General features: G+C 42.3%; 1 protein-coding gene across 1 annotated transcript in view; it reads left to right on the forward strand.

Annotated features, from left to right (window-relative positions):
* Nucleotides 1–23,634, forward strand: part of Fyb1 (FYN binding protein 1) — a 95,733-nt gene that overhangs the window by 46,633 nt on the left and 25,466 nt on the right. Inside the window, exons 3-8 of the mRNA XM_021208627.2 lie at nucleotides 2,718–2,874; nucleotides 13,469–13,515; nucleotides 15,678–15,697; nucleotides 16,199–16,233; nucleotides 18,619–18,739; nucleotides 22,198–22,357. Of these exons, the coding sequence (XP_021064286.1) occupies nucleotides 2,718–2,874; nucleotides 13,469–13,515; nucleotides 15,678–15,697; nucleotides 16,199–16,233; nucleotides 18,619–18,739; nucleotides 22,198–22,357 (540 nt within the window). The remainder of the gene's footprint in view (nucleotides 1–2,717; nucleotides 2,875–13,468; nucleotides 13,516–15,677; nucleotides 15,698–16,198; nucleotides 16,234–18,618; nucleotides 18,740–22,197; nucleotides 22,358–23,634) is intronic.

Here is a 23,634-nt window from a genome sequence, read left to right on the forward strand (position 1 = left end):
CTCCTATGGTAATGACTCCTGCTTGCCAAAATCCCATCCTTGAAATTCAGGTCACAGATGGCTCATAAACATTTTTGTATGTAGGCAATGGCTTATTAACATTCGCACACAGCAGCGTATTCTCTTTGGCTACAAATCACTTATTTATGAATTAAAATAGCAAAACTCCTTTTCATCTGCCCAATAATCTAATAATTTATGCTCTGGTGAAAGAGGCATTTCAAATTAATAAGCACTGCCATGGGTCATGAAATAGCATGTCAGTCAACACCAGGCTACATGAACCATGGGGGTCCTATAAGATTATTAGTTAAAATCAAGTACACACTGCTGAGAACTGAGCCATCTCTCTAGCCCCGAGGTTAATGTTCCTAATAACGGCATTATATAAATAAATAAGAACAAGCACATGGTACATAGAATATAGCCAAAGAATTGAATAGATTAAACATTTTAAAAGAAACACAAATATAAAGATAGAAAACTACACCAGTGTTTAAATTGATATAAAAATAATATGTTTTCCAATCAAAATTAACACACCCTCTTGCCCTCTCTAAAAAGTCACATCAAAGCAAGGACGACAAGAGACACAATCTTCATATTCAAGGAAATTAGGTACGGCAAGCAACTTTAAAGCATAAAGTCTCAAGTGAGAAAGTAAATGGAGAATTGTGTGCTGGGAAAGGAGTCAAAACAAGCCAGGAAGGTACAAAGGCAAATGTGCCTCCCCCACACCCTCCATGCTCCCCATTAGCCAGGGCAATTGAAACATACTGTCAAATTCTCATGAAAAACTAATAATAGTATGTAGGGTTGTGTATGTGCCTGTGTGCTTACATGCATGTAGTAAATGCACATAATTGTTGTATCTGGTAGCCAGTCTATTGTTGTAATCAATAAGCAGCTGCAATACCAACCTAAATATTGATTAGGTTGAGTATTTTTCAAGTAATTGGTAAACAAAAGTAATAAAATTACACATCAGAGCTTCATTCATTTGTGAATGAGGTGAGTGAGTGTTTTGGTGAGTTAGGTAAAAACTGTAAATACTTAGCTAAGTACTAGAAGAATATTTCCTTGATTTTATGGTGTTCATGATATGATAACTGGAGAAATGGGATGCTTAAGTCTAAACAGTATCATCCGCGTTTCTGCTCTTGACTTTCTCAAGATAGTCAGGAAAATAATGAAAGAAGCCTGGTGCTTTCAGTTTCTATTAGGAAAAAAATGTGCTTATTTATATATGGTCCAATTCCAATATACCATGGTCAGGTCATTAAATGCAGAGCCGGAGAGAACACCCATCGCATGCAGTTACACAGCATTTCCACCTTTCATTATACTTATCACAGTTTACATGACAGTTCCCATTTATTAAGTAGTATTTATGTATTATATATTTCCTCAGAAACTGTCTGATTTACCTCTGCTGTGCTCCTAATACCTCGAACAGAACTTGGCATACTGTAGGCACTCTACAAGAATTTATTAAATAAAAAATAAAACATTGAACTTACTACCCACCAGACACTATCTTAAGTGCTTTATATAGTTGGACCATAACATCCCACACAAACATAGAAGGGGCCATCGTGGTTAGCTCCATTTCATAAAAGAATGCAGGGAATAGCTGGTCCAAGCCAGGCCCGAAGCCCACGGACTTCATTCTCATGCTCTTTGCTACAGAATATTCCCTGAGGGTATCAGAGCCATGAGGCTGGCAAAGAGACATCCCAGGATGAGTACTGTGCTGCAGAATTTAAAAGCAACAGCGACCTGGGTGTGTTAGTACACACCTTTTATGCCACTTGAGCAGTAGAGGGAAGTGAATCTCTCTGAGTTCCAGGCGAGCTTAGTCTATACAGTAAGACCCCATATTAAAAATCCAAATAAAATAAAAGTCAACAGAGTCATATTAGAGGAATTGAAAGGAGACAATATACTGATATCATACATTCACATCAAAACACTCAAAAATACATGTGTTTCAGTAGGCATTGGGGGTGGGAATGTGGATGGTTCATGTTTAAATTTTCTTAATATCTGTAGTATAATTTTAGCAATGTATCCCATTTACTCGTGGGATGATTTCATAGGCTGCCATGTTTAAAAACCACAGCCCAAACAAAATATCATTTATTAATATAAGAAGCAAAGATCAGGCTGGAGAGATGGCTCAGTGGTGAAGAGCACTGACTGCTCTTCCAGAGGTACTGAGTTCAAATCCCAGCCACCACATGGTGGCTCTCAACCATCTGTAATGGGATCTGATGCCCTCTTCTGGTGTGTGTCTGAAGAGACTGACGGTGTACTCACATACTTAAAATAAATAATAAATAATAATTTTTAAAAAGATCAAAGAGCTTGTCAAAAACAAAGTGTGTTGCGATGACAGTAGATGTGAGTGCTAGATCTGGGAACGGGAGATGTGAATGCTGGATTTCTCTGGTCTAAAATACAGATCTAATGAAAAGAAAATAAAGTGTATTTGCAAAAATCATGAAGAATGTGCTATAAAATTGATATAGAATTGTTCGCAAAATAATGTTCAAATTAAGGTTTATAAAAAAGTTCATAAAAGGTAATATACATAAATATTAAGACACCTTAAAGCATTTGCTCGACAGGGTGGTATATTTCTAAGGTTTCTATTCAAGATTGTTTCCACATCTTTGGGACAGTAAGTTCTTAATTTACCATCCTTTGCTTCTTAGGTACCACCAAAAGCCAGACACCTTACTCGACAACGTCCCTGCCACCACCTCCGCCTACCCATCCAGCCAGCCAGCCACCTCTGCCGTCATCCCACCCAGCGCATCCGCCGGTCCCCAGCCTACCCCCCAGAAACATTAAGCCTCCCCTTGACCTGAAGTAAGTAGAGGATCATCTTACAATGTCATCAGCAGTGTCTCGCCAGGGTTTTCCAAATCATGCATGGCTGGGTGCTAAACGGTCTATGGAAAGCAGCTATGGTACTTTGGTAGGCAGTTGACAGGGAGAAAGGCAGGCTCTTTTGAGAGTTTGGAATCTCTCACCTGTGGGCTCCTTGGGAAAAAAAAAAGTCAAAATTATGTCGCATACTTTCTTGTTTCCAGTGGAAAGAGCCAGTGCATACTCACAGTCTGACCAAAGCAAAACCGGACTCCAGCAGGGTAAACAACTCACTGTCCAGTTGTCTGGGATTTACTGACAACCTTCTGGGCTGAGACGCTTGGGTCACTTCTCCAGCTCTGCCCTCCGCTACACACACACACACACACACACACACACACACACGCACGCACGCACGCACGCACGCACGCACGCACGCACGCACGCACGCAGCTTGTCTTCTAGGCTCCAGCAGGCGCCATTGCTGCCGCTGTTCTTGGTGGTCATCCCCTGGCACTGACATCTCCAAAACTACAGGGGGTTCCTTGTATCAGCTGGGCCGCACTTTCACCAGAAGCAGCTCCTGGGCTCTCTTCAGGGACGCCCGCCCTGTCACACAGTGCTAAGTCTCAGATACTCTCCATGACCCCTTCAACGTCCTCAGAACGAGCATGGGCTGGGTGACTCCTACACTCCCAGGTTCAGCTGGGAGCACACCTTACAACCTTGGCCACACCCGGAACACAGGTCCTATGTGCTGACTCTCGGGGGGAAAACGTTCCAGAAGATCTTACCTCGGCAGCTCCAGCTGACCAGCATCGAGCATCCCAGCAAAGCAAAGGTTCTGGTATCTTATTCATCGCAGCTGATTCTTCAGCTCCAGCTGACCAGAACTACAGAGTCTTAACCCACACAAAGCCCAGAAGAGCGTTTGCTTCCCTCTGAAACTTGACAAGCCAGGCCTCCACTGTCTGACATTCTTTTTTTCAAAGCTCCCGTTGCACAGATCAGAGCTCTCAACACTCCATGACCTTTCCAGCCCAAAATACCAAAGTCCTTCCACAATCCTCCCCCAAAATGACATGACCACGTGTGGCACAGCAATACCGCTATCCCGGTACCGACTTATCTTGGTTAGGGTTACTATTGCTGTGATGAAAACCATGACCAAAAGCAACTTGGGGAAGAAAGGGTTTATTTCACCAACAATGCCACATAACAGTTCATCGGCAAAGACAGTGAGGACAGGAACTCAGGGCAGGAACCTGGAGGCAGGAGCTGATGCAGAGGCCATGGAAGATGCTGCTGACTGGCTTGCTATCCATGGCTCTCTCAGCCTGCTCTCTTGTAGAACCCAGGACCACCAGCTCAGGGATGGAATACCACCCACAGTGGGATGGACCCTCCCCCACTGATTATTAACATGAAAATGCCTGACAGCTGGATCTTATCGCTGCCTTTCCTAGATTGCTGGTCCTTCTTTTCTGATGGTTATAGCTTGTATCAAGTTGACACAAAACTATACACACCACAGTGGCATTCCACTATAGTAGCATAATTTGATTTCACCTTATCCCCATCACGATGTGTTGGTCTTTTGCCCATAATCCACATAATAGAGTGTACTAATTACAAAATCACTCAATTGCTTCATGGTTACAATTTAGAACAGTGATTGAAAATGCATTTATATTATGTTACCCATGATTCTTTTTAACATCATAATACTTCCACCGGAGTTTCAAGTTACTAAGTATGTATGTACAGCTTGGTGGGTCTTCTATGTGGGCTGCTACGTGTGTGCATATTCACATTACAGCCTTTCCGGCATTTGAGTCTAGAGATATTTATTTGAAGACTTGAACACCCTTGTGAACACTCTGGTAGATTCTGCTACCAAATCAAAGTGTGAGCATCTACCTACTACTATTATTAGCCTAATTAACATTATCCATATATTTGTTTAAATATATTTCATTAGGCTGATAAAAGCCTAATTAAAATAACTAGTATATGTTCTCTTAAACATTTAATTTCCATATAAATTTTTTTCTGTTCACATATATAAAATCATATTTCTTATTCCTAGGTTTATTTTAACCTTTGGTCAATTTAACTCATTAAATTTAGATCTCTGAATTTCTTATATATTTACTTTTATTTTACATTTTAGTTGTTTTTTTTTTTTTCATTTTGCCTGAGACAGACCGTCACTATATACCCCTAGCTGGCCTAGAACTATGTAACCCAGGCTGACTTTGATGTTAGAAAGATCCTTCTGCCTTTCTGCCTCTACCTCCACCTCCACCTCCACCTCCTCCACTGCCTCCGCCTCCGCCTCCACCTCCGCCTCTGCCTAGATTGCAGGCATATGACACCATAGTGGGCCCAGGATCCTAGCACTTCTAAAGTCTGTTATAAGCCCTCCCCCAGACACCAGCTCCAGCAAAGCCTCTGAGTATGGTAAGCTTTTAGTATGAAATCGTCACAAATGGCTCAAACAAAAATTCTGAAAGTTGATAAGCCCTGGAGGCCAGTTATCATTTCATTGAGATTATGAAAAAAAAAATGTATTTGACAATAGCTCCTCTGCTTCAGGGGCCCTCCAGACCACCCATAAGTGTAATGACTCCTTAAAAGGACTCCCAGGTCTCAGGGCTCAGTAACAGGAGAGGCTGGCGTTCAATAAGGTAAAGAAAGGACAGCCAGCAGGTGGCGCTGTCTAAGCACAGGTTTCCAGGCATTCCACAAGCATGAGAGGAGCCTACAGAAACCATGGCTAGGAAAAAGCAGTGGGTGTGTCAGGCAGCTTCCATCAGGAGCCTGTCTGAGGTTGGTAGAAAGTAAAGTTTGCACAGGGACCAGGAGAACTGTCACATGGTTTCCTTAGGCCTGACACCTGTCAGAAGACCTAAAACCTAGACGGAAAGCCAACATTGTTGATGAGGCCTCACACAGCAGAATACTTTTATCAACTAGGCCACTTTTATGTCAGTGTATAGTTATAAAGAAAATGTGGGGCTGGAGAGGTGACTCAGTGGTTAAGAGCACCGACTGCTCTTCCGAAAGTCCTGAGTTCAAATCCCAGCAACCACATGGTGGCTCACAACCATTCGTGATGAGATCTGACGACCTCTTCTGGTGCATCTGAAGACAGCTACAGTGTACTTAGATATAATAATAAATAAATCTTTAAAAAAAAAAAAAAAGGAAAGAAAATGTGTTCCTCTGTCACTCATAGTAAAAAAACCTAAAGTACTAAAACCTAGTACTGGCCTGCTGTGCTGACTCTCTGAAAACCTCTTCGCTAGAATCTGTCATGGATAAGGCTCCTAAGTAGGCTGTGGAAGGAAGAACGGATTTCAAAGGCAGTGGTAGAGCATGGGATGTTAGTCAACATGCCAGCTTTGCAGGAATCACAAAAAAGGCAACAGGCTTGGAATCTTGTTTGTTTGTTTGTTTGAGGCAGGGTTTCTCTGTATCGCCCTGGCTGTCCTGGAACTCCCTCTGTAGACCAGGCTGGTCTCGAACTCAGAAATCTGCCTGCCTCTGCCTCCCAAGTGCTGGGATCATGGCTTTTTAATTGGCATGTGGCAGGAATTCACATCTAAGCAAGGCAGGCAATACTGGTGTGTATAACTGTAAAGCCCAGAAATGGCTGCCTCAGGGATGGCTATGTCCAAGAATTCAAGTAACGCCAAGAATGACTCCCTACAAATACACATACACACACACACACACACACACACACACACACACACACCCCTCAAACAACTTCCCTCTAAAACCAGCAAGATGGCTGCCAACAGCCCACCCGGCAGGCTTGGATTCTTGTAGGCAACATTGTTTCCATAAGTTATCTCCAAAGTCCACTGATAGTAATAAACCTTGAGTTGTTTATTATCTCCATCATAGTAAGGCTTCCTCTTGCTACGTGGCTTATCTATGATCAGCCAACCTCATAAAAAGTAGATACAACTTAGAAGGAACTGGGAAAGAACAGAAGAGGCTGGGTGCTTTCCATTGCCTGGAAAATCTATACTTAGAGCACTGTCAAGTTAACTATGGTGTGCAGAAAAGGGGGAAATGGGCAAGGTAAGGTCCTCTGGAAGCTTATTCAATTCTTCAAAACAGAAAGCTCCAAGGCTTAAAGTTCCCAACTGTAAAGTCCACAATGAGGAAATATCTACATGAGAAATCTCCCCCACTGAAGGGGAAGTTAGATAAATGCATAGAGGAAATGAAAGCAAAACGCACCTTCGTCATGCTCAAGAGTATGGAGGAAATGAATGGCTTGGGTTTGAAGCAGAAAAGAACAAGAGGCAGGTGTTTCTGCGCCTCTTATCCCAGCTTCAGAGCATCCTTGGGGATGTTGTTCCCTCCCTACTCAGAATCCATTCTCAAGTTACAACCTATTGGGCTTTTAAAATATTCTCTGGGGCTGGAGAGATGGCTCAACGTTTAAGAGCACTGACTGCTCTTCCAAAAGTCCAGAGTTTAATTCCCAGCAACCACATTGTGGCTCACAATGTGATGGGATCTGATGCCCTCTTCTGATGTGTCTGAAGACAGCAACAGTGTACTCATACATTAAAAAAATAATAATTAATTAATTAAAGGTGTGTAAAATATTCACTCAACAAATCTTTGAGTCACTCCGCTGCGTCTTTTCTATTGAACTTTAGGGAAGGCTATGCACAAAACAGAGATCTCTGCTTCTATATGAATCAAGGGCAAGAGAAACAGGAACGGACAGACAGATGGAAGACACTGCGATGTGATGGGCAGTAAGGGTCAAGTGCTGAGAGAGACAACAGGAAAGGAAAACGTGAGGGGTGTTACAGGCAGCATAGCCTTACAGCTTTAATCAGATGCTGAGGGAGCGAAGATGCCAGGGGATGAGGGCTTTAGGCATAAAGCTGTGGGGGAGGGGCTGCTCAAGGCAAGAGAACAGAGAGAAAAAAGGCTCAAGTCTAAGGAGGAGGCAAGCAGAACTACACTAAAGGCAGCAAGAGACACAATGGGGGAAAGAGCGCGCGTTGTAAGGGCTCCACGTGCTGTGACAGTCTGCGACTGTCACGGTGAGATGCGAACCCCTGATGGTTGCAGCACAGCACTAAGATTTTTTTGACTTGTGTTTCATTAAGGCCACTTTAAGTAGATGGGCAAACGCAGAGGCAGCACCAGAACCATTTAGACGGTGCAGAAATGCAGGCAATCTACCGAAGCATTCTAGCCAAGATGGGCTGTCCTCAGCAGAGGCGGCAAGAAATGTCTGCACTGTGGATAAATTTTGAAGGGAACGGCAGCAGAATTTGAATGTATTTATTTATGAAACGCACAGTGAGGATCACGCGTGGCTCCAAAGCCTTCGGTCTTAGCAACTGGAAAGTGCCTGCCACAGGTTTGTGCCCATCACACATGTAAAAAGCATGTATCTGGAACCCCAATTCTGACGAAGTGGGAGGGGGAGGTTATGGATATGGCGGAGACAGGCAGAGTCCCGAGGCTCACGGACCAGCCAGGGTAGCTAAATCAAAGGATCTGGATTCACTGAGAAATACAAAGTGTAACGTGATAAAGGAAGATACCCAATTTCAACTGCCGGTCTAGGCATGCACATGCACGCACACACATCGAAAGAAACTAGAAAGAGCCAATTCAGACCCTGTTCAAGCTGTGAAGCAAAGACACGGGGTAGCAACTGGGATGGGAAGAATTTTTTGTTTGTTTATTAATTTTGAAGCAGGAGCTCATGTCACTATAACCTAGGCTGGCCTCAAGTATATTAGATAGCAAGGATAGCAAGGAGCTTATACGAAAATGACAACATGCTTATATACGGTGATAAGAAATAACCAGCAAAGGCGAAAACAATGATGTAGACTGGGAAGAATTTCTGGAACGGAGTCTGGTTCAGCATCAGTCTGGTGAGGGCTGGGCTAAATGACTGACAAGGTTAGAGCTTCCCAGGTGCACAGTGGCATCTTCAACTGGGAACAGAGAGGAATTTGGGGAGATAGGGACTTTGACCATGCGGAACCTGCTCAGCCTGCTTCTGAAGTTATTCTGGGGAGTAATTTCTAATGTCCTTTAGATCGATTTATGTTTCAAGTCTGAAAGGTTTGAAGGTAAATGGGAACCAGAAATCACGAATCATTTCAAAAATCTGAGTTTGTGGGAGGCATGTTACAGCGTATTTTAAATTGCATTCTTTCGCCACCTAGTGGTCAGAATGCAGACCGTTTGTTACATTTTCCTGTAAGTTACTCTGACCAAGTGACATGAAATCGGAAGGGGGAGCCTTTTGTCATTAACGTTCAAGTCCACATCTTTTACTATAGCACATTTCTTAGGGCTGTTTTAAAAGGAATCAGAATTGCATCAGTATAACCGATCCTTCAGATGGAACCCAGGGTTGAGATTTTATATACAAAGCAAATGTTGTGGGTATTAATAGTAATAAGACAGGAAAAGTGAGGTAATAAGAAATAATAATGAATGGGAAGTGACTAAGGTCAGAAAAGGAAAGAGCCAAGTGTTCTTCCTGAAGTCACTCTAGTTAGGACCAGGGATTGTTTTAAAGAAGAATGTACCAGTGTGATCTTGTAATTAAGCGCTTTGAATTTTCCAGAACTTGAGACTTGGCACATCAGATAGCCTTACCTAATCCCATTTGGCAATATTTGGCTTAGGCCAGTCACTGTTTGGAAATTTCTCATAGGTTAAATATAGAAAGACGTGTTCTCAAGGGAGGGGTCCACTCCTGATAAGGACAGGTATCAAATAACGTTATGTGTCACTTAGATCTTTCTTCAAAAAAAAAAAAAAAAAAAAACCAGCAATAAAAGGTTAAAAGCTAAACTTACAAAGAGTAAATACAGCATTAAAATAAAATTAAAAAAAAAAAAACACAGTTTCACATCTTTAAACGTTAAGATATAGACATTTTGTTTGGTTGGTTGGCTTTACCTTCCTGGGAATTGAACCAGGACCTCACACACACTAGGCAAGCACTCTGTCACTGAGCTGCAACCCCCACCCCACCCTAAGACTGCTCCAAAATGACCAGCATAATATTAAATGAATTTCTATGGTTCTTTAGGCTTCGCAGAAAACAAGGAACTGTAGTGAGAAGCCGGCTTGGAGGGACTTATCTCTGCCGATAAGCTTCCTGCTGTTTCTCCTCCCTGCCCACTCCCTCCACTTAGCTGCCTGTTGTCAGTTGTGACTGGTTCCTTTCTTCTCTCCCAGGAAGCTCTTCTTTATGCCTTCCTTGAACACTGAGCCTTTGGTGGCAATTGGTCTTGGGTCTTTTCAGGACATTTGCATCTATTTCTTATCCTCATCTGGGTCCATTTTATTCTCCACTGTCACGGCCGTTGTAGTCACTATTTCATACTTACTATTTTAATACTATAAACTGTATGAACTCAGACCTATATAAAATGGCATCACATTTTATATGGCATAATATTGAGTCTATGTATACAGAAAACATCTCCTGGGGTGAGAAATGTTTTGAATGAATGTGCTAATGCCTTTTGGGCTGCTTTATTATTGTTTATTTATTATTTATCCGGGTGTTTTAGAAAGTAGATTATGAGACCAATGGGGATTATTATTTTTACATCCTTTTAAACAAATGGCAATAATTCATTTTGTAGATAAAAGTTCCCCAGTCTCTGTATCACTGACCATTAGTTCATTAAAAATACAAACACACAGCCGGGCGTGGTGGCCCACGCCTTTAATCCCAGCACTTGGGAGGCAGAGGCAGGCAGATTTCTGAGTTCGAGGCCAGCCTGGTCTACAGAGTGAGTTCCAGGACAGCCAGGGCTATACAGAGAAACCCTGTCTTGAAAAAAAAATATACAAACCCACACAGACCAAGCAAGGCAGGAGTTACTCTAAAAGTATTTTCAAAATGATAACTTTTATAGTAAATTAGCAAAATGACAATCTCTTTCCTCAAGGGTTTTGTGGTCTGGTTGTAAGTAGAGACTTTGTAGCCCTCTAGAGGTGGACTGATAACACCCGGAAGCCGCAAAGGGCAGGCTTTGGAACTGGGTAATAACCTCCCAGAAGAGGCACTTTTATGAAAGAGTTGGGTCAAGGGTCTACAGTAGGGGGAATGACAGGTAAAAAGAATACAGGACGAGCACCTGACTCCCATCTCCAGAATTTACAGAAAGATGGAAGGAAGGACCCAACCCCAGAGCATGGTTCTTCTGACCTCTATTCATGTATCCTTGCGTGCACGCACGCGTACACACTAGTAACAGTTATTTTTATTATTTATTTATTTATTTATTTATCTCAGAGCTGGAATTAACCCAGTAAAACTCCACCAGCTAAGCATGGAGAAAAAGAGTGTTCAGAGATAGAATGAGGATTCTGTAGCCACAAGAAATGAGAGACTGCGAGAGGCAGAGATATCCCAGGTGTGGTGGTACATGCCTGTAATCACATTGTTTGGAAAGACTGAGAGTCCTGGGCCCCTTTGTGCTACAAAGTGAGACACACACACACACACACACACACACACACACACACACATCTCAAAGATTAGGATCGGAGGGAGCAAAAGGAGAGGGAGGAGGGAGGGTGGAGGAGGAGGAAGGAGAAAGTTCTAGAAGTAAAGCAGTGGAAGAACAGAGTTCATTACTCAGCCCCGTGCCCTGCTCACCATGAAAAGCCTTTTGGGGGAAGAGCAGCTGGAAAGTTCAGGGATGGGAGCAGGGTGTGCCCAGTAGGGACTGAGGGATGCTGGGAGAACCTTAAATCCAGGACTGCTTTGATATGTAAAGTAAGCACTTCAGTCCAAGGTCCCCAGCTCAGAAACCAAACATTACTTACATTTCCATTGTAAAACTTGTTCTTCCTTGTCCACACCTAGCAATCTTATTTAAATAATTATTACCAAAAGGGATCTTTTTTGCTTTGCCTTTCTTTGTTATTGAAATGGAAACTTATTATATAGCCCCGGTTGGCTTTGAACCCCAGAGTACCGCAATTATAACTATGTAGGCACAAAGCTACACTAATTGTTCATTACATATTGGACCACTCAACTTCAGGTGGCTTCAACGGGTTGGCTTGAAGGTTAAAGTGACTTAACCATTCTTGGATGTTTCACACCGCATATACAAATGTAATATACTTACTTTCCTTTTTAAGCATTTCGAATACCTTAAACCAATGGTTCTCAACCTTCCCAACGCTGTGACCATGATTGATATAGTTCCTCGTGCTGTGGTGACCCTCAATCATAAAATGACTTTGTTGCTACTTCATAACTGCAATCTTGCTACTGTTATACATTGTATGTATATATCTTATATGCAGGATATCCGATACAGACTCCCGACGGGGTCATGACCCACAGGTTAAGTACTACTGCCTTAAATGGACTTCCCAAAGACTTCACTACAGTAACCCCTCCCATGACACTGTAAAAGCTTTGGAATTAATTCAGTTCCTTTAAAGAGCCCAAGAGCTTTTGTGATTAAATTACTTTTTTTTAGAAGTATTACTATGGTAAAATATAGTTAAGCATGGGGAAGGTAGAGACAGTAATGTAGTGGGCCCAATAATCCCTCTGCAGGAATTATAAATAGTTCTGGTCCATCTGTCCCTTCAGCACTCCCCTTTCTTGTGTTGTTGTCCTGAAACTAATAGCAAACACTTCGTCCATAGACATTTCAGTAATATCTAATTAAACCCTGTGTGTTAGCATAAGATAACAAATTAGCCATCAGCAGGACACAGGCCTCTCAGTGTTTTGTTTTGTTGTTGTTTTGTTTTTTCGAGACAGGGTTTCTCTGTATAGCCCTGGCTGTCCTGGAACTCACTCTGTAGACCAGGCTGGCCTTGAACTCACAGAAATCCGCCTGCCTCTGCCTCCCGAGTGCTGGGATTAAAGGCATGGCCACCACGCCCAGCTAAGACACAGGCCTCTCATCCCAGCACTCTAGGTTTTGAACCACGGAGGTTATTAGGTCAAGGCCAACGTGACCTGCTAAATTTTTTCAGTCGTAGTATGCCTGTGTGCTTTAACTTTGACTAAGAGCTCACAGCCTAGAGTCTTTGATAATTCATGTTCATATTTTATATATTCATGCATTTATACCTTTCGCATAGAGGTTTGCCTACCACCTCGGTTTTTCTTTTTTTTTTTCTTGCAATTTATTTATTGAGGAAATCAGATTATTTGTGGCTAGTATGGCTGGCCTTGTGCAGGTTTTGCTGACTGGGTATCTGTTAGCAGATTCTCTCCTCTCTGCCTCCGAAACGTTGCTAACTGAATGCAAAGTTGGCTCGATGGCATTTCATTTTTTCTTCCTTAGTGTTTTATTTTTGGTTTTGGGGTAAAACTTGTCTCCAGATGATAGTTTATTTTTTTATGTTATTTATCATGATTTTATGTCTGTGAGAGTGTTTTGCCTATATGTATGTGTACTGCATACATGCTGAGTGTCTACTGAGGCCGGAAGAAATTTCAGCTTATATGTATGTGTTTATGTATATTTTTATTTTAAGGCAAGCTTCTAGTTTATTCTCATGGGTGTTTTTCTTTCTTTCTTGTTTTCAGACATCCTATAAATGAAGAAAATCAAGATGGTGTTATGCACTCTGATGGTAAGGGGTAACTTTCTCTCTCTCTTTTTTTTTTTTTAAATCTGAAGTACATATTTGAATTAGTCAAATGTCATGGCATCCTTAATGGCCAGTTGGCCAGTTACCATCATTGGCCTATGCCGGATCCCCTGTTTTACTTATTTCTTAACATTCTCATGTTTCATTCCCTTCTCTTTCTCACTACAGACAGACAGACATCCTAAAACACTCAATGTGTATTTGTACATATTCTTCTCATATGATTACATGTCAGGGTACATGTAATTTATAGGGAAAGCAGATTCTTGCGCTTTCTTTTTGAGAACACTCAGCGTACGGTTCTTCCAGCCTCCACCCCGTTACTGCGCACACATTTAGTCTGTTGCTAGTAGGTGCGGTCCTGCACACCGTGGAATGCACCCACGTTTTACTGAGCTCCGTCTCACTGGGATTGTAAGAAACACTGCAGGGGCTCCTCTATGTGTTCATCCCAGGTCGACTTCAGAGAGGCCATTTCTTCACATATAAATGGCAGTGGAAAGGCTGGTTATGTGCTCCAAGGTATTTACTTCGCTGGGTAGGACTAGAGTGCCCCATCATAACTGATACCCTGTCTACAGTCTCAACAACAAGGCACGGATGTGGCCACGCCCCCCCTTTCACCAGCAGAGGGGTTCTTTACTAAGCTTTCTCATCGTTTCCCCAGTCTTTATGGTATAAAATGGATCTCATTTTAATTTTCCTACATTTTATTTTTATTAAACTTACTCTACAGCCTCTCCATACACTTATACCATACACGCTACCCCCACTTGGCCTCCCGCCTCCCTCTTCACTCTTCCCACTCCTACCCACTCAACACCACTTCCCCAGTGCGAGCCTCCTTTCTACTTCATGCTTTTGTTTTGCCACCCACTGGATTTAGCAAGCACTACCTATGTGCGGATGAGTGTGGGCCCCTCTCCTGGAACGTTGGGGGACCCATTACTGGTTTCACCCTTGAAGTCAGCACCTCTTCTCGGCTAATTCCTATTGATTTTAATATCATGATTCCGTTTTCTGCTCTTGAGTTTGTATACAGTGCCAGTGTTCTTCCAACCAAACTCAAAGTAATTCATGCCCTTCCTATAATTTATGGTGCACCCTTATAGTATAACGACTATATATAAATGTGGGTATATGTGTGCATGTATTATATGGCCATATGGAAATTTTCTTTTTTTTTTTTTTCTTTTTCTTGAGAGTCCCTGTCTTAGGGTTACTATTGGGGAGAAAAGGGTTTATTCAGCTTATGCTTCCACACCACAGTTCATCATCACAGGAACTCAGAACAGGAACTGGGCAGGAACCTGGAGGCAGGAGCTGATGCAGAGGCCATGGAGGGGTGCTGCTCACTGGTTTGCTCCTCACAGCTTGCTCAGTCTGCTTTCTTATAGAACCCAGGACCACCAGTCCAGGGATGGCACCGTCTAAACTGGACTGGGCCCTCCCACATCAATCACCAATTAATCTATAGGCTTTCCTACAACCCGATTTTATGGAGGCATTTTTTTTTTTTTAAATGGAGGTTCCCTTCTCTCAAGTAACTTTAGCCTCTGTCACGTTGACATAAAAGTATCCGGTGCAGTCCCTAAGCACTCTTTTCTATTCCTTTGTCCTATCCATGTGTTTTAAAGCAATACAACACTGTTGTTTTATTATGGCTGTGCTTAATGTTATTATCTTAGTAACATAATATCTATCAGATTATGGATTGATATCTGGCAGGGCACATTTTACACTAGACTCTTGAGTAGTCTTTTTTAGCTTAATCACCTTAGCTCATGAAAGTAAATCCTCAAGAAAGAATGTGCCAATGAGTGTGAACTATCGGTGATTTCCACCCCTTCCCCCCCCCCATTTTACATCATTCCACATAATACATGCATCGAATGTACTATGCCCCACATAAAGCAAATAATAGGTGCCATAATTGTTATTTACTTTTGCATTATCTTATAAAAATTAATAAAATAACTTTGTAATTATATTACAAGTGTTAAAAATACCAAGCACATGTTTTATTTTGTGCTTTAAAAGGTTTAAGTTCGGTTTACTTTAAATTGTTATAAGTACTATTTTATCCATTTTGAAGTGTATCTAATTACAGCGTATTGTCTTGTTTTGTTTTTTCAATTCTTTAGGTACTGGAAATCTAGAAGAGGTCAGATATTTTTATATCTCTTTTTCTATTGCTAAAATGGGAAAGCTTAACAATTATTACGATTCACGTAGTATTGCTATAAACAGACAAATAAAAAGTTTTACAAGTTTTACAAGTCCCAATGGTACTTTTTCCTTTTCTAACCTCACTTAATTCAAATGAGTGAAATATTATATGCTAGTCAGCATGCTGACCCACAGTAGAGTAGGGTAGCGCTGAACATGTGTCTGGCTGCAGAGCTAAATTATGAGCAAGACAAAGAATTCGATTTCCTATATTTTGTTCCTAGTGTCTCTCACAATTAGAAAGAAAGAGAGAGAGAAAAAGGAAATTTTCAAATAAGCCAATTTAGGCTCAAATTATATAAACTCATAAACATTTTAAGGAACAATTTGTCAATGAGATATGTGTTAAACACTTATTTTAAGGAATAATTTGTCAATGAAATATGTGTGTGATCTTTTGGAATAATCAAAGTAATTATCTTATTTTTCTTGACAGGAACAAGAGAGTGAAGGAGAGACGTACGAAGACATGTATGCATTGCTTTCATTACCGTAGTGATTTTCTTCTGAAATGAATACAGAATGAATACAGTGTTTTGTAAGCAGGCAGATGGGTATGCAAAAGCACTAGGAAGGAAAAACTTTATTTACACAAATGGTTGGCCTGTAATGACCTTCCTTATTTTACTACAAAGGACTGAAATTGGTTCACTTCTTCAAGAACTCTACATGGGACTGTGGTGGCAAACTGCCATGTGGGACCCGAAGCTACTCAAAAAACACTCAGGGAATAGACTCCAGAATCTGTATCTTTCTCTCCCTTCCTCCCTCTCTGTCTGTCTGTCTGTCTGTCTGTCTCTCTGTCTGTCTCTCTGTCTGTCTCTCTGTCTGTCTGTCTGTCTGTCTGTCTCTCTGTCTGTCTCTCTGTCTGTCTCTCTGTCTGTCTGTCTGTCTGTCTGTCTGTCTCNTCTCTGTCTGTCTGTCTGTCTGTCTGTCTCTCTGTCTGTCTCTCTGTCTGTCTCTCTGTCTGTCTGTCTGTCTGTCTGTCTGTCTCTCTGTCTGTCTCTCTGTCTGTCTGTCTGTCTGTCTCTCTGTCTGTCTGTCTGTCTGTCTGTCTCTCTGTCTGTCTGTCTGTCTGTCTGTCTGTCTCTTTGCCTGTCTCTCTCTCTGTCTCTCTCTCTGTCTCTCTCTCTCTCTCTGTCTCTCTCTCTGTCTCTCTGTCTCTCTGTCTCTCTGTCTCTCTCTCTCCCTCCCTCTCTCTCTCTCTCTCTCTCTCTCTCTCTCTCTCTCTCTCTGTGTGTGTGTGTGTGTGTGTGTGTGTGTGTTGTATCTTCTTCACCCAGACACAGAGTTAGTGTGGACTGTGGCTTAGCATAGTACCAGATGCCCATGTTCTAGTCTACGGGGTAGATATGAAAAAATGGCTCTGCAATGAAGTTTAAAATAGACTAAGAAATTGCTTGGAAACTGCCTTAGTTTGGGTTTCTATTGCTATGAAGAGATACCATGACCATGGCAATTCTTAAAAAGGAAAACATTATTTAATTGGAACTGGCTTACAGTTTCGGAGGCTCAGTCCATTATTGTCCTGGTGAGAAGCGTGGCAGCATCCATTCAGGCAGGATGCTGGAGAAGGAGCTGTGAGTTCTACATCTTGATCCACAGGCAGCATCTGCAACTGACCCACCAGACCTAGCTTGAGCATATGAGACCTCAAAGCCAGCCTCCACAATGATACACTTCCTCCAACAAGGCCACACCTCCTAATGATGCCACTCTTGGTGGGCCAAGCATTCATGCCCATGAGTCTGTGGGGTCCATTCGTATTCAAATCACCGCAGAACGTGTGTGGAACTAGTAATAATCTTTTTTTTTAAAGGTATTTGTTCATTCACTTTACAGTCCAATATCAGCCCCTCCTTTCCTCCCAGTACCCGCTCACACAACTCCTCCTCCCGTTTTACCTTTCCCTTCTCTTTTGAAAAAGGGAATCTCCCTTCTTCTGTTACACACACACACACACACACACACACACTCACTCACACCTGCACATCAAGTCGCTTAAGGACTAGGCACATCCCCCTAGACAAGGTGGTCCATTTAGGGGTGCAGGATCCACAGGCAGGCAGGTAGGCAACAGGTTCAGGGACAGCCCCTGCTCCAGTTGTTGGTGGACCCGCATGAAGACCAAGCTGCTCATCTACTACATACGTGCAGAGGGTCTAGGTCCAGCCAATGATCGCTCTTTGGTTGGTGGTTCAGGCTCTGGGAGCCCCCAAGGGACCAGGTTTGTTGACTCTGTTGATCTTCCCGTGGAGTCCCCAGCCTTTTCGGGTCTCTCAATCCTTCTCTCAACTCTTTGTAAGACTCCCAAGCTCCATCTTATGTTTGGGTGAGTCTCTGTATCTCTTTCCATTGGCTGCTAGGTGGAGCCTCTCAGAGGATATTTATGCTGGGTTCCTATTTGCAAGCAGAGCAGAGCAGAGGATCTTTAAGAGTGTTCGATTGAATGCTGAGCTCAGGTGTCTTAATTTCCTCTGCCCAATTCTTCAACCTGTTCCGTGTAGTCTCTAGATTAAAATGTGTACGAGTACCTGCGCTCACGCATGCCTAGGAAAGTGCGGGGGCGACTTGCCAGCATCCCAAGGACAGGGGCTTGCTGATCAGTGCCTTCCTCCTTGTGGTGCATGCTGCAGCGGGGAGGAGCTGCCAGAGAAGGTATTTGTAGCTATGGGCTCCTCTGGCTTTACAAACAATCTCACACAGCCAGAGTTCTCACATGTTTAGCTTCTTGCCTTCATCTCTCATCTTTGGAGACCTCCTTCTGTAGTGTGTAGACAACACGTCTCTGCACAGCGGTTCCTGACCTACAAACACCTGCACATGCAACCACAACGTAACAATTTCTATTCTCAGAGACTCATCTAAGGAACGAGACAAAAAACGGGAAAAAGAAGAAAAGAAGAGGTTGGAGCTAGAACGAAAGGAGCAGAAGGAGAGAGAGAAGAAAGAGCAAGAACTGAAGAAGAAATTCAAGGTGAGAGCTTGCTTGCTGATGAATAAAGCCATAGCATCATTTCTGTCCAAAACACCACCTTACCCTACCATCAAAAATGAAATGGGATTAAAAAAATAATAATAAAATTAGCTTATAATTTGTGGGTACCCAGGGATTTTCTGTTGACAGAGGAAATGAATACACCATTGCTGAGTGCCATGAGTCTGGACCCACACACAAAGATGTCCCAATGGCACATCACACAGTGGTGCATTGGACACAGTATTCCTGGATGAACCACATTAGAGACCCTGGACTCTGGATCGAACTTGCCTTTAAGCCTCGTACTGACCTGCTGCCTCGCGTCCCTCTTTAAATGCTTCAACTTCTGACCTTTATCTTCTCTGAATGCTGGTAACTGTCACCTCTACGGCTACTCCTATTACGCTACATTCACAGGCTGAACTCTCATGGCTGTGCCATCTTTGATGACGCAAGTCATCTGGTATGTTTCCGGGGCCTCAGAAGTATTTGGAGCAATGATGTGAATTACAAAACTATTCTTCACTTCTAAGGGAATTCACATGGTTTTCTTTAAATATTTATTCCTTTAAGTATTTATTTCTCTAGAGAATTTGATACACGGGATTACAAAGTGTGACTCATGTATAACTTCCCAGTACATTTGTTATGTTAAAACAAAAGTTTCCCAGCGTGCTGCAAGGAAAACACCCAGTTTGGAGTCGTTGGGACAGACCTAGATTTCAATTCCAGCTGCACATACACGTTCTGTATTCTCAGACTTATTACTCAGTCCTTGGGATTCAGATTCTTAGTCTTTAAAGTGAAAATAAATGACATTTTCTATAGTGTGTTACAAGATTAAATGAAATATTATATAAAAGCCACTATACCTACTATGCGCTTTCATGACATCTTGGAGAAAGTATTCTGTGAGTAACATTACAACTGCAATGTAAAAACTAAAACATTTTACTTGCACAGAATCCATGACTACTGAGATGTGTATTCTTGAAGGAAACATTTAATGCAGGAAAATGCATGTAGTATACTTTTCACAAGAGAGTATTCACAGTTTTCAAGGATTTGAGGATAGTTTCGGGGGGAAAAAAGGTAATACATAGTTTCACACATTCATTCAAATAATTTTGTTAATAAGAAGAACAGTATAGAAGTCCTATCAGTGAATAAGAACTCAAGAGTCTATCAAGTCTGAGACCTTATATCCTATATTTCACTCAGGTGTTAATAGACACTGGGGTTTGTAAATGTAAGAATCCATCAGTGTAATGGTATATCATAATTAAATTTATATTTTTTCTTTTTTGCTGACATATCAATTTATTTATACTAAAATAAATTCGACTTTATTGAGAAATCGTCCTCAAAAACTGGCATGACACTATGTATTTCACTGAAGTAGTAATAAAGTGTCAACAAGTAACCAATTCATACTCTGGACACTGCATGAATTCAAGCCCAACGCAGCTGCAGATCTGTTATTCAAATATTCAGATTACAAATTGTTTACAGAGTCTAACTATAATAAAGCCAGCTCAGTCCAAAACCTTTCCACTTGAGTCTGCTTTTACTAATAAATCCCATAATTGATATGATAGTTGGCTATCAATTTATGCTTTTAATTAATTAATATGTCACATAATTCACAACATAGGCTCAATGAAACACGTTCTCCCCCCCCAAAAAAATCACAATCCATACTTATTTGTCAAAAGATGAGAAACACCCTATTAAAGACAGTCATTTAGGAAAAGAAAATTAGGATCTAAGGACTCGTGCCTTAAAATATATTATTCTATTAATAAATCATCATGCTGTTCAGAATATTAGTAATGAAAACTTTGCCTAGTATTTATTGACTATTTTTTTAAAGATTTATTTATTTATTTATTATATGTAAGTACACTGTAGCTGTCTTCAGACACTCCAGAAGAGGACGTCAGATCTTGTTACGGATGGTTATGAGCCACCATGTGGTTGCTGGGATTTGAACTCCGGACCTTCCGAAGAGCAGTTGGGTGCTCTTACCCACTGAGCCATCTCACCAGCCCCCTTATTGACTATTTTTGAAGCTATTTATAAACTGCTATCTTATTTGTAGCAGATAGTTTTTACTACAAGTTTATATTTCAACAGGCAAAAGAAAGGAATTCGGGAAGAAAGGAAGGAAGGAAGGAAGGAAGGAAGGAAGGAAGGAAGGAAGGAAGGAAGGAAGGAAGGGAGGGAGGGAGGGAGGGAGGGAGGGAGGGAGGAAGGAAGGAAGGAAGGAAGGAAGGAAGGAAGGAAGGAAGGAAGGAAGGAAGGAAGGAAGGAAGGAAGGGAGGGAGAGAGGGAGGGAGGGAGGGAGGGAGGGAAGGAAGGGAGGTGGGGAGGGAGGAAAGAAGGAAGGGAGGGAGGGAGGGAGGGAGGGAGGAAGGAAGGGAGGGAGGGAGGGAGGAAGGAAGGGAGGGAGGGAGGGAGGAAAGAAGGAAGGGAGGGAGGGAGGGAGGGAGGGAGGGAGGACATAAGAGAGAAAGGGCTAGTGTACATCAGTACATATGTGGTCCCATTTCCTCGATGTTTGTTCCAGAGGTCTTATGCTCATCAGACCCCCACCACTCTCTGATAAACCACACACATGTAGTCCCCTGGTCTCTGCTGGTTTTGCTCCACCTCTGCGGTTTGACGCTTAACTCTTTCTCTTTTGTATTTTTTCTTCATTCTTCCCTCCTAAATTACATCCCTATTGCAGCTTCCCTTCCCCCCACGCCCTCCCAGCTCCTCCAACCCCCCCACCCCCCCAATTCACTACACCTCTATTTCTCTTCAGAAAAGTTCAGGCCTCCCATGGATATCAACAAAGTATGGCGTATTAAGTTATAGTAAGAAAAGCACCATTCTTCCTATTAAAGCTGGATAAGGCAACTCAGGAAGGAAAAAAGGATCCCAAAAGCAGTTAAAAGGATAAGGGATAGCCCCCCTGGTCCCACTCTTAGGAGTCCCACAAGAAAACCAATTTACACAACTGTAACATATATGCGAAGGGCCAAGGTTAGACCCACTACTCAGAGCTAGACCTCCCTCCCTCTCTTTTCCTGTGTGTGTGTGTGTGTGTGTGTCTGTGTGTGTCTGTGTGTGTCTGTGTGTGTGTGTGTCTGTGTGTCTGTGTATATGTGTGTATGTGTGTATGTGTGTGTGTGTTCATTTTTTCTGTATTATTTTTTGACTAGACCCACTAGTTAGACCTCCTGATTGTCAGTTCAGTCTCTGTGAGCCCCTGGTTCTGTGGGGTTTCTTTGGTGTTCTTGATCCCTCTGGTTCCTACAGTCCTTCCTCCCCTTCTACAGGTAAGCCTACCGTTTGGCTGCGGGACGCTGTGTCTGCCTTAACTCTTTTAATAAGGAGTGACAGTTGTGGAATTACTGTCTTTCGAGACTATATTTTTAGTGGTCTTCCATTATGTCTTCCACTTGTAGCTCACGGGCCCTATTCAAGTCATCCACCATGCAAAAGCCCGCTGCGATGTCAAAGGCGGAAAGAATGAGCTGAGCTGCAAGCAAGGAGAGGACATTGAGATAATCCGCATCACAGACAACCCAGAAGGAAAATGGCTGGGCAGGACTGCAAGGGGGTCATGTGAGCTCACCTTTTCCAGGGGCTTCAAGGGCTAGTCGGTTTCTTATTCTTCCCCCCCTCCCTCCCTCCTTACTTCCCTCCCTTTCCCTTTTTCCCCCTCTCTCCCTCCCTTATTCCCTCCCTTTCTCTCCCTCCCTCCCTCTCTTTCCCTCCACGTGTGTGCCTGTGTGTCTGTGTGTGTATGTCTGTATGTGTCTATGTGTGTATGTGTCTGAGTGTTTGTGTGTATGTGTCTGTGTGTGTGTGTCTGTGTGTGTATGTGTGTGTGTCTGTGTTCATTTTTTTCTGTATTATTTTTGGCTAGTTTTATTTGAGAACTTCATATAACATGTTTTGATCATATTCGCCTTCCTCCCCCAACTCTTCCCCAATTCAAACTCTCTTTCTTTCTCAACCAACTTTGTATCTTTTTCCCTTCCTTTCTCCCCCATCCATAGCAACTTATGTTACCCAAATATTCTTGGATGTGTGTCTTTTCACTGGAGTGTGGTCTACACCAGGGGCTATACTCTTAGAGGAAACTTACTTGCTCTTTTCCAGTAACTATCAGTTACCAGTCGCTTCTTGGTTAGGGGTGGAACTTCATGCTCAACTCCTCTCTCATGTTGGGATTTGATCTGTCTAGGTCTTGACAGGTCTTGTGAATAGTATCACAACTGTTATACGTTTGTATTGTACAGTTGTCCTGCTGTGTCTGAAGGACAGTTTTCTTCTAATTGCCTGCCTTGTTCTGGTCCTTAAACTCTTTTTGTCCTTCTGCAATATCCCTGACCCTTTGGAGGAGGGGATACTATACATACCTTCCACATAAGGTTGGGCATTCTATATTCTCTTATCCACTGAACTTTTACCAGTCATGGGTCTATGTGTTCATTATCTACGTGTATCTGTGTAAACAGAAGTTTCTAGGATAAGAGCTGTAAGATGCCTTAATCTATGCAATGCATGATGTATGCATAATGATAAGTCATCAGGGGTTATTTTAATACTATATCCATGAAGAATAGTCGTCAGTTCTCTGCCTAGCTGTCAGTCCCTTTTGAGTTAGCGTTAGATCCTTCCAGACCTTTATGCCTCCTATTAGGAATATGCTACTGGGTAAACAGAGAGGGGAAAAAGTATAGTTCTCTTGAGTGAAGAGTGATGTAAACTTTTACAAAAGTCATTATGCTCTTCATTTCTGTTGGGGGGGGAGAAATGTGTCTTGCGGGGCACTTTAGAATCTTCACATTGAATCTTTACTCACTTCAAAGTGTCACAAGTTAATTCTCTGACAG

The sequence above is a fragment of the Mus pahari genome, chromosome 11 (assembly GCF_900095145.1).
Source record: "Mus pahari chromosome 11, PAHARI_EIJ_v1.1, whole genome shotgun sequence".
Classification (NCBI taxonomy): domain Eukaryota; kingdom Metazoa; phylum Chordata; class Mammalia; order Rodentia; family Muridae; genus Mus; species Mus pahari.